General features: G+C 43.9%; 1 protein-coding gene across 1 annotated transcript; it reads left to right on the top strand.

The window, feature by feature from the left end:
* The first annotated feature begins 101 nt into the window (after positions 1 to 101).
* zgc:112083 (uncharacterized protein LOC550461 homolog) lies at positions 102 to 4,848 on the top strand. The gene is made up of 10 exons (XM_026363726.1): positions 102 to 286; positions 611 to 814; positions 1,679 to 1,905; positions 2,002 to 2,113; positions 2,198 to 2,350; positions 2,441 to 2,515; positions 2,725 to 2,845; positions 3,141 to 3,279; positions 3,370 to 3,494; positions 3,782 to 4,848. Exons 2-10 carry the CDS (start codon positions 664 to 666, stop codon positions 4,212 to 4,214), a joined length of 1,536 nt encoding a protein of 511 aa, XP_026219511.1. The 5' UTR covers positions 102 to 286; positions 611 to 663; the 3' UTR covers positions 4,215 to 4,848.
* The last annotated feature ends 6,835 nt before the right edge of the window (positions 4,849 to 11,683 follow it).

Here is an 11,683-nt window from a genome sequence, read left to right as displayed (position 1 = left end):
GCTCCGCTCCGGTGCAGCAGGTGGCGCTGTTCACCCGCTGCTGGCGGCTCGTTTCCGTTTGGCCGCTGACGCCGAGAGGAAGTAAACAAAGCCAAACAAGCTCCGTGGAGGGAAGAACTGAACCGGTTCAGGGCATAGTGCTGCACGGAAGAAACATTTACTAAACCTAGAGTAGCAAACATTAGGCCCGTGTTTATCAGTTCCCCAATGAAGAGCTGAAATATGTTTTCTTGTTAAGCGTTTTGAAAACGACGATGAGCTGTTTAGGACACGTCCGGAGAACAACGTAAGTCTGTGACAGGTTCAACGGAAGCTAGTTGACTGTTAGCCAAAATACTAACTTAACGTTTAATGAGCTCAGCTTGCTCAAAAACGGAGCCTGTTATTTGTTTGAGGGTTCTTTTATCCAACTTTAGTGAACAGTCTGAAATAAAATGATATTGCAAATGCTAGCTGGGTAATGTAGCTAACGTCGGGTAAACATTTGCCTATGCAGACGTTCAGAGTTGTATCTAGCTAACCTAGCATCTCATGCTAACTAACCAGTCGGGCACACAGTTTATTGTTCCTCTCTGTTAACCTGTCAGTCTCTGTGTGTTTTTCGGGTTAGGTGGTCATGACTGGGTATGTGCAGCAGCTGAGCACACACTGGTGATCACCACCATGATGACAACTAAGAGACTCGACAATTTTGAGGTGGTGTGTGAATGGGCTTCATGCAACTTCAAAGGCCACACCATGGAGGAGCTGAGCGACCACATGTCCCTGCATTTAAAGGACTACCTGGGAGACAACGACGCCCTGGAGGAGCTCGGTACGTGTGAAGGATCTGTCTGTGCACACATTAAACCAACATGTGAGCAGTACAAGGAGGGAAGGCTGTGTCAGTGGTAGAGCAGGCCAAATGTCTGGAAACCAACCAAGCCGCTGCCTAGTTGTAACCTCTCCTTTGGAAGAGATCATCTTTTAACCACCTAAGTCTTTTTGATGCTTAACTTTTCACCCACTCTTCTTTGCAGATCAAGTTCGTGTTCTGAAATATTTCTAATCTGCATTACATTTTTCTGCTTTCCGATTTTCATGGATAATGCGAGGGGATGGAGAATAGTATTCCAAGAACTTCTATGGTGGATTTTGACGTCTGCTTTGAGACATTGTTCAGATGTAGGAGCCAGCGTCTTTTCGCTTTTGACTATTTTGACTGACCAGCTGTCACACTGTGCTAAAGATATTATAATATTTCCAGCGCTATTGGGCAACTCCTAAGCATAGAAATACTACTGTCAATTAACCTAAATCTTTATCTGACTAAAGAATATATTACCTTTCTCTCAATATTCTTACAGTGTTCACATGTAACCTTATGCCATTGTTTTGTGCTTGCATAGTGCCTGTAAGTGTTCCCACGTGGCCTGTATGGCATCTTTTTTTTGTACCAGCTCATCTGCGCCTGTGACACCAGCTGTTGTGTCTATCTCAAAGCTCACAGTGACACAGGGAGTCAGATCAATCAGTACAGATACCAATGAAACTTAAATTGAAGGAATCTACTGAACATACTGACCTCATATCAAGCTGAAAGGCTCCTGCACAGTCTGAATGTGTGCACTCACTATAGATTCTGTCCTAACTCTCTTTCCTTCATTGCAGTAATCACTCCTTGTTTCTCTCTCTTTAGATGAGTATGCTTGTCTCTGGAATGGATGTGAATTTATTTCCATGGGTAGTCCTGCAGAGCTGGAGGTCCACGCTTACTACCACAACTACCATGGCAAGCTCAAGTTTGTTGGGTCACAGCTGCTCAAGTCCCGTCCTGACCTGCCCAGTTGCAACCAGGGCTTACACAGCAGCAACCTGGTTCCTGAAGGATCAGATGGATACGTTTGCCAATGGGAGCACTGTGATGTAGGTTTTTTGAGTTTTTCATTGGTCATCAAATTATTCAAAGCACCATGAATTTACAGAATTAATGTTTTATTTCTTACATTTCTTCTTATATAGAGCACATTTAACAATCCAGAGTGGTTCTACCGACATGTAGACAATCATGTTGAAAGTGCCGAGCCACAGTCGTTCTCACAACAACAGCAGGCTCTCTTCTGCCACTGGGCAGGTACGAAGGTTACAGATTAAGGACACATTCCTGTTATGTCCCACTGTATTTGCTGTGACAGTGTAATCTATGTTTGTGTTACAGGCTGCGATGCCTTCTTCAAGATCAGGTACCGTCTGAGAGAGCACATGCGGAGCCACACTCAGGAGAGGCTGGTAGCCTGCCCCACCTGTGGCAGCATGTTCTCCAGCAACACAAAGTTGTTTGATCACCTCCACAGGCAGGCGGAGCCAGTGGGTGAGGCGGCCTCTTTGGCTTTCATAACTTTTTTAGTATTCTGAAGTGCTGCATAAATGCTGACTTCTGCTCAAACGCTCTTTCAAACAGAGTCGCTTGTGTGTGAACATTGCGGCAAAGCCTTTTCCAGCGAGAGGCTTTTGAGGGATCACGTTCGTCAGCATGGTAATAACTTCCTACTACTTTAATAGTGACTTAACAAAGGGCAGTTCTATAGTTTGTTATAGTACAATGATGTGCCATTCACATTTGAAATGTTGTCACGTTCAGGTGTTGTAACCACAGGAGAGTGCATGATGCATCACTGATGACCGGACTCAAACGACATGCATCATATTTAGCAGTTACTTCTGCTCTTTTTGTTATTCTCCCAGTGAATCAGGTGAAATGTCCCTTTTGTGATATGACCTGCACCACGCTGGCGGCTCTCAAGATCCACATCAGGTTCCGGCACTGTGACGAGCGGCCATTCCCATGTGACTTCTGTGACAAAAGGTAGCCCTTCACAGTAGTAAAACCAGGTACCAGGTATTAAAAGTAGTGAAATCAAGTTTGAGATACGTCAGGTCACCATTAGCTACCTTTTTGTAAAGAAGCTTTTTGTATTTATACAGCTATTTATTTGTGTAGAACAATCAGAGCTGTAAAGAACGAGTAGTGATGGTTTTAAACACATGCAGCAGTGTGTTAAACGGTAAATCAGTACTGCTGGTGTTCAGTGACATCGTTGACAATACTTTTGTATGGAATCTATGAGAAATTCTAAATATTGTAAATATAACTTTCACAGATTTAAAAACCAGCGTGATCTACAAAAGCACACAGAGGTTCACAACGAGGGCACCGTGTACCACTGCACAGTGGAGGGCTGTGATTATTCTTGTCACACATTCCAAACCATGAGCCACCATTTCAAGAGAGTGCACGAGGTCCGTTGGCACCAACACAAAACACAGAGTGTAGCAGTTTAGTTCCTGTTGCTGTGCTAGTTTATGTCATGATATGGTTTTTGCTGACAGGTTGGAGGGATGTCCAAATATAAATGCCATATTTGTGATAAGGTCTTCTCCTGGTGTTACACTCTGACACTTCACCTTCGCAAGAAGCACGAGCTGAAATGGCCCTCTGGACATTCACGCTTTAGGTATGTTCATAGCAGCACAAGGTATTTACAGTAAACTGAAAACACACTACCTCGACTCAGCCCATGGAAAACGTCCTCCTCATAAAGTCAGCTCACTCACACTCACAAATAGTGTTTTTCACTACTGCAACAAATAAAATAAGTATGTGATGATTCAAAGATGAGGTCAGGGATCAGGGAGAAATCTGATTGCTTACTGGTGCATGTACACACAGGTAAATGGATCATCTGAGAACCTTTGTAAGCTGTTTGAGTGATTAATGTAAAAACATTTTGTTTCTCTGTAGATACAGGAAGGATGTAGACGGCTTCCTAAAAGTAAACATGGTGCGATTCGAGACTGTTGAAGTGACTGAAGAGATCATGAAGAACATGGCCAAGAAGCCGCAGAGCCTCCGGAAAACTCCAAAAACCAGCAGCAGAAACAAGAGAGCCGCAGCCACGCCAGAGAGCAGCCGAAGCTCTCCTGCAAGATCCTCCTCACCCTCCTCCAGCTCTTCCTCCTCTTATTCCTCAGAGTTTTCTGGAGGTGAGGACGTTTCGTCCCAGCCCAGCCCCAGGGGCAGCGACTCTCCCGTCTACTGTGTGATGAGCACCATCCCCCACATTGAGGATGAGCCTGGAGGATTATCTCAGGAGGACTGTGAAGGTAGCGGGACGTCTGGAGCCGTCCAGGCACTGACAGAGGTCGCGAGAGGACTTGGCATGGATGTGGTGTGACTGTCTGCTCTGGGCTCGGTCAAAACGCAGATGTTCATCGTTGCCTCTCATGTAGCTGTTATGCAGTTGAACTGGTTTGTCCATTTGTATATTTTGCTGTGGAGCTGTGAGTAGAGACTCCACTGGAGCTGGGTGTCAAGCGTCCACGTGATCTCCAGTGTTTGTGGTGATGGGTTATCTCTATACTGGTTTTGCAGGACTACACTGAGAATAGTATCTTTCATTAACTAGAAAGTCTCAGCTTAGCTTCGTGATGTCTCATTATGAACAGATGCTAAACATTAGGTCGGTGTAACTGACAAAGCTCACATGAATGAGATTCGTTCAAAGCACTATGAAGCCATGTCTACATGTTGTCTGACATTGCCTGAGATTTTAAAGGGACTTTATTTTTAGTTGTAGCTTTGGAATGTTGCTTAATTTTATTGGTACAAATTTTAAATACATTTTTGATACAAACATTAACTTGTGTATTTTTTTTTCTTTTAGCTGTAATGTTGATCTTGATGTAATGTAATGCTGCTCTTATAGGGTAACAGCTCTGAATTGTGGAGTTAGACTGTTGAAGCGCTTCTTATCATTTCTGTACTCAGGATATGTTGGGTCATTCTTTGTGAACCCTGAACTCATTGAAAATCCCACTCAGATTTCCAGATTTATAATTTCTTTTCTTTATTTTTCTTTATTTTAGTTCACTTCAGACTGAAGACTGAAGTGAACTGTCCCACCAATATGTAGCATGCTAGTTTTACCTCGGCCTGTTTATTACAGAAGTGAGCAGTTGCATGATCCTAATCTTCATAATACACAGTTTTTAAACGACCAGTTTGACAAGGGAGGTATTGCATACAGCATAAGTGGGGCTGTACATTTACCAAAATCAATGCTGCAGTTGAAAGTTTCCACCTCCACAGCTGTTTTTTTTCCATATGTAGGTTTGTGTGGAGTCAAACAGATGCTGCACACTCAGGGCCTCAGGCAGGATGGTGCCACAGAGCCAGGACATGAGGTACAGAGTGTCCTGCAGCCTCAGAGCAAGTGAGAGTCAAAGAGGTGTTGTAAAGTAACTACAAAATCCAACTGTGTGTTTCTATGCTACACACGGTATCCTAATGGTTTTGCAGGTATTCAGGAGGTTTTGTCAGGAATGGAGATCCTTTCTTTTGCGGAAAAACCCACAAGTGGCTCCTGGGAAACAGTTAGGCAGGGACAGATTTCAGCTCCTGGATAAGAGATGAGTCCTCCAGGAGAAAAGGAAACAACACATCCCCAACAGTAAATCCTCCAGCCCTGCACACACTGTATGACCTGTTTGATCTGGGTTGATTTCACACAGAGAAACAACCAGAGCAACAGAAAAGGAAATGAAAGTACTGATAGAGAGATAAAAACGACAATAAGTACACATACTGTATATGAGGAATATAAAAAAAAGTAGACAAATGCGTTAAAAATGTACGATTTGACAATAATAAAATATACATAGACCCTAATCAACAAGAAATCATAGTACAAATGAGAAATTAGAGGAATAATTGTCCCTAAGCTGCATTAGACTGTGTATGAACTGAACTAAAGACAAATAACAGGGTTACTGTCAGTATGTGTCACATAGTGTCAGACATAAACTGTCTATTTAAATAACAGTCTGCATACATGTGCTCTGTCAGTGATAGTTTATCCAATACAGCAACATCGAAGCGGTAAATAAGAACCGTCTATGAATGTTGTGCCAGACATACAAAGAAAAGAGGTCTAAACCTCGTGCTCAGTCACTGTAAAACAGAAAGTACAGGTCCATGGTGAGACTAAACAATAGTCCTTATGCTATGACTAACGTGAGGTCTTTTTGTGGTCTACATGAACCATCTGAACAAACAAATCACATCCGTGAAGTCATTTCTGAAGCTATTTGAGAAGTTCCACCAGTTCTCAGGTGAAGGATGTCTTTGCTAGTGTTCATAAACTGCCAGTCCAAAAAAAAAAACATCACCACCTGGATTCAGCTAAACAAATAGGTAAGAGCCTCCTACAGGATAATTACTGCATAGATGATTATTTTTCAGCTGGCAACAAGTTATTTAACACTAACTGATGCAGTGAGTAGCTTCTGATTTCTTAAACCACGTCTGAAGACACATCCTGTTGTGGAAAAGATGTTAATCTGTTAGGGTCAGATTATCGGTATGAATCAAGAAGAAACATCTAAGGAGGTTGATGAAACTACTAAAACTGGGTTAAGAACTGTCCAATAGAAGAAGGTCATGTGGTCTGATGCATCCAGATGTACCCTGTTCCAGAGCGCTGGCCTGACCTTAACCCCATTGAGAATCTTTGGGATGTGCTGGAGAAGACTTTGCACAGTGGTCCAACTCTCCCATCATCAATGGAAGATCTTGACGAAACATTTATGCAACTCTAGACGAGAATGGATGTTGAGACGCGGCAGAAGCTTGTTAAAATGATGAATAATCAAAGCTAAATGTGGTCTAAGGAAATATTAGAGTGTGAGTTTGTTTTCTGTTTTTTATGGGCAGTGTATTATCTCAGTGAGGATAGTTCCCACCTTTAGAATCTCCATTGGTGGTCCAGGTTTGGGAGGTGACTACTGTGTTTTTTGGTTTGGGTCCAATGTTACAAGGCTTTTTTAGTGTTAGAGTTAGAGTATTTCCATTTATTCATTTACTGTTGTCATGGGAATGAGCTGCACTTTGGTTCTTTGTCACACTGACCCTGCACACTCTTGCACGCTCAGGGCCTCAGGCAGGACGAGGCTAGAAAGCCAGGATGAGGGAGTCGACTCCTGCAGTGGTGGGGCTGACAGTTCTCGTAAGGTGGCTGTAGAAACTCCCTCTCTCTGAGGTTAGCAGTGTCCTGCACCCCCAAAGCAAGGGGGACATAAAGAGGTGGCATGAAGAAACCACTAAAGGCCCCTGTCTGCCTCTGTGCTTTGCACGTGTTCAGGGAGTAGTCTCTCAGGATGTCTTGTCTGGATTGGACATCCTTTCTTTTGTGGACGTCCCACAGCGGCTCCCATGTTTGGTGGGGATAGATTACAGCTCCTGGATAAGAGAGGGGTCCTGCAGGAGCTGTGCTGACGCTGCATCTACTGCCGTCAGGATACAGGAGAGACAAATGACTTATGTTCATATGCTGCACTGGTGTGGTGCGTGACAACGGATGTGCGTGACTCAGACTGAACGGTGATGGGTCAGTGTGGAAAGTTGTAGAAGAATCAAAGTCGTCTTCCACTGGTTCCTTCTTCACCCTCTTCGCTCGGATGAAGCTGTCGCGCTCCAGCTGTCTTTTCCTGTCAAGTTCTGCCGTCACGGTTCGATCCCGGGGTTGGTCTCTCAGAGGTGAAGCCCCTGTGGTGGCGGCTGGGTGGACTCTGGGTTTCTCCTTCTCGTCAGCTTTCTCCTGCCTGTGCAGGTTCGGCAGCTGTTCCTGTTTCTCCCTCTGCGTTGTTGTGTGGCTGTGGCAAGAAGCAGGATGACTTCTGTTGAACTGATGCGTTCCTGCTTCACTCCCGATCCCCCGGTGTCCACACGGGGAGTCTAGAAAAAGTCAAGTGCAATAATGTGGCTTTTCACCCTGTTGGTACAGTAGTTCTTCCATTGCTGGGCCTTAACCTCACCTGGATTCAGGTGTGTGCGGGAAGGCTGCTCTGACCCTGGGAGACTGGTTCCAGCTGAACACTCAGGTGTCATCTCTCCGTACACACTGTCGGCTTTCTGCTGCAGCTTCTGCACAAAAACACAAGTTAAGAAGCACAATTCAGTTTCACAGTCAAATACAAGACTGGACCTTACTAAGCTGCTGAGTACTGTCTCAGTGCACCGTGTGAGACTGTGGCTGTAATGTATGCAGTGTAGTTAATACCTGGAGCTGTTTGTGGTAGTAAATCTTCCATGCAATAGACACATGCAGTGCAGCCCATCTCGCTCCATCCTGGAAGACAAAAGTCTCTTAATTGTTAACAGTGTTGTTATTCGTCATTTATCTTTGACATTTACAAAGTAAAACAGGACTGAGACGGTTTTGATTCGTCCTGGACTCACTGGTGACCTGAAGGACGGGTGTGTTGCTCTGTGAAAGGCAGTGACGGGGGCAGGACACGGCCTCTTTGCTCCTCTGGGAAGGAGCGTGTTGAACTGTAGTGAGAAGTAAAAAGGGAAACATTAGTTACCACATAAAGATAAAAACAGTGGCAGTTTCTGAAGAGTCTCCACTAAGACAGCGCAGTGAAACATCTCCTTACGCTACTGTCCCGAGTTCCCATCACAGGTGGAGCAGGGAGGATGGTGGAGGACTGGTGCGGGACCGGAGTGAAGGCATGGCCGTGAGCGCGCTGGTGCGTGCGTCGATGCTGATGGTGCAGGCTGGGCATGGTGTGGAGTTGGACGGCCGAGACGGTGAGAAGCCTGCGTTCAGTTCCTGAGTGAGGACAGAGTGTGAGACGAAGAGCCCCAGAGAACAGAGCTGGAAGGAGAAGAAGAAGAAGAAGAAGAAGAAGAAGAAGAAGAAGAAGAAGAAGGGGCCTGTTCCATTCACTAGAGCAGAGGTTTGCTGCGACCCCCCTCACTTTAGTAATCTGGAAGTCATTTAGTGACTGTAGCCACAATTTGAACCCTTTTTTTTTTGAGCCTGTATTTGTTCATGTTGCAGCTTCTCGAAGGTCTAAGTTCACTTGATGCAGCTTGTTCAGAAAATACTAATTAGCAGCAGCTTCATACTGTTCCAGATTAGGGATCATCCTTAGTGAGGCTAAGTGCACACACACACACACACACACACACACACACACACATTCACAGAAGTACAAACAGTTGTGCCTTTTTTTTGTAACCTGCTGTGAACCTTTTTTAAGGACACACATTTTCAAACCTTGCAGATACTTTTCAGGCACCTTTCAGGCATTTTGCCATTCAAGTGCAAATGACAATATCTTGTTTGATTGCATTGAACAGTAATCCAGTTGGGGCATTCGATGTGCCAATCCATTTAATTCATTTAGGACCTCTGTGTCCCAAGGACACACGGTTAGTAATGCTGTTAGTGAATGAGGATCACTGTGATGTGCAGCACAACCTCACTGAGTATAAAACAATTGTGACAAAGATCTAAAGTTTTAATGGATGATTTATGAACTTCGTGTTGTCTGTATGTTGCCCTAACGTGCAGCGATGTTCGTCTCCGGTCATCAGCGAGCTGTCTGTGTGGCTGGTTTCACTGAATAGAATAGATTTCTTGCACTGATGGTGAAACTGTGTGACACACTGTTGTTTCTCTGTGAATGAAAAGATGCCCTGTGTCACCTTTCTCCTCTTCCCTGGCCCTTCAATTTCGAATCTATTCTCCTCAGACGGCGTCCTGCATCCTGTTGTTTGTGTCAGTGCCCCTTTAACCTGCCTTATCCCGCCTTTCTCATAAAGACAAGATTAGCCGGAGGTTACACATCGTATGTTCTCAAAATTTCATCCATGTCAGCGTGCCACTGAAATCTCTTAATCTCGTAAAGGCGTTTGTTAAACAGGGGGAAGACAGAAGGAGCAGCTTTCTGTGTCATCTGAAGGCCTCAAGATAAAAAGTAACCTCTTCATTCATAGATAAATATCAGTTATAGTACATTATCCATCTGCCTTACGTCGTAGTGAACTGAATACTTTGGGGTTTTTATTGTTAAGACAAAGATGTCACTGTGATCTCTGGAAACATGTTTTTCTTACACGTCTCAGTTTAAACAATTAACTACTAATGAAAATAAATATCATTTGCAGCCGTACAACATTTAAACAGCCATTCATTGATCACTGGCTGCATAGTGAACATGATCAGGGAGAAAACATATCATCTCTCCTTCTGGCTCAAAAGACACTAAAAATTCAAACACGTTTCTTTGTTAAAGTAACGAACTGAGAATATGAGATAAGATAAGATAAGATAAGATAAGAAAACCTTTATTAGTCCCACAATGGGGAAATTGCAATTTTTAAAACAGCTTAAACACTAGAGTGTCAGAAAGACAGTCTGACCAAAGGCGACGAAAGACTAAACTGGCACAGTCCGAGATGAACAAACTACGAAACCTGATACTACAAACAGAACAGTAATAAATAAAATATATACATGTAAGTACTGTATACAGATATTACTGGATAGCAGTGTTGAAAATGTACATTGTAAAGTTGGTTTATGATTATTGCACAGGTGTAATATGAGTATCAGCATTGTTCATTGTACAGATCAGGTCATCTGCTTCTCTATCTGCCCATTTAGACTCAATCAAATGCAAATACTCTGGAAACATGGTTCATACCTGTGTGATAAAGTGAAGTCCATATCCTTAAATGTCAGCCACACTGAGTGTGTCCATCCACAGCCTTCGCTTCAGCAGGGACCACCTGCTACCGTCAGCCAGTGTCAGCAGTCTGCTTCCTCTGGTCAATTAGTCAGTGTTACTTACCAACACCGGGAAAGACCATTAACTACTCCTAATGGCTTAACCTAATCCCATCAACCCCCTAAAGCCCGATTCACTTTGGAGGAAAACAGCTAACAGTATGTCAGTCAGAGAGATGCTGCAGGGCGACAGAGACTGAGCCACTGAGCACTGTGCACATGTGGCGTCAGTGGAAACGCTCTGTATACCTGCACGCTGCTTGTCAGCAGTCCTTTTCTCCAACTTACTGGCAAATTGAAATGCTTCACACGTGAGCACAGAACGTGCGGTGAGCATCACTTCAAATGGGCTACCTATTACTTATTGCTTGCTAATGACATGATATACAAATATTTATATAAGATAAGGCAACAATCGGTGTGTATTTCTAATATGCTGTATGTGATACGAACAGATGTTGGACTGACAACACTATTGTCACACACAGTGATGAAATACTGTAGCAATGGACAACGGGACATATGTGGAGCTGCAGCAGCATCATAGGACGATACTGTCCAGTCATAGTTTCCATCTTTACTGTGGCTGCTGATTTCTTTTTGACTGATTGCACAACACGCTCACGAGTTCATATGAGGAAGCTGAGACACATCACAAAGTGACCACAGAGGTCAAATGACTTGGTTTCATTGTTCGTTGTAGTTGTGCTCTGTGCTCACACAACACAGGATAGATCCAAAGTAGAATAGGTTTTGATGACCTGCAGATGATCATGAGGATCATCAGCAACAGTCACAGCACACGTTTGGCTTCTCAACGATCAGATTGAGTTGTTTGAACATTTTACTTGGATGTTGCTCGTATTAAAGGCGGCAGCTTCTGTTCTCCTGGTCGTTAAAAAGCTGCTGGTCGGGATCCTCATGCTTTGTCCGTTCTTCTCTCCATTTCATCGCCACATTGACCCATTTTGCAGCTCTTTGAAAAACAGGAGGTCTGTGTTTGAGCACAATGTGAGGTCAGACTGACGCTGTTTGCTCACTTTAAACACGTCAGCTCCAAATATAGC

Source organism: Anabas testudineus, chromosome 13 (genome assembly GCF_900324465.2).
Source record: "Anabas testudineus chromosome 13, fAnaTes1.2, whole genome shotgun sequence".
Classification (NCBI taxonomy): Eukaryota; Metazoa; Chordata; class Actinopteri; order Anabantiformes; family Anabantidae; genus Anabas; species Anabas testudineus.
Note: the sequence above shows the minus strand (reverse complement) of the source record. Positions and strands in the feature narration are given on the sequence as shown.

Bases quoted from the DNA above. Each gene is read 5' to 3' on its own strand.
- zgc:112083 (XM_026363726.1), top strand. From the start codon at position 664: ATGATGACAACTAAGAGACTCGACAATTTTGAGGTGGTGTGTGAATGG. The intron at 2,351-2,440 runs GTGAGGCGGCCT...TCTTTCAAACAG, and splicing joins CAGGCAGGCGGAGCCAGTGG to AGTCGCTTGTGTGTGAACAT. The intron at 3,495-3,781 runs GTATGTTCATAG...GTTTCTCTGTAG, and splicing joins TCTGGACATTCACGCTTTAG to ATACAGGAAGGATGTAGACG.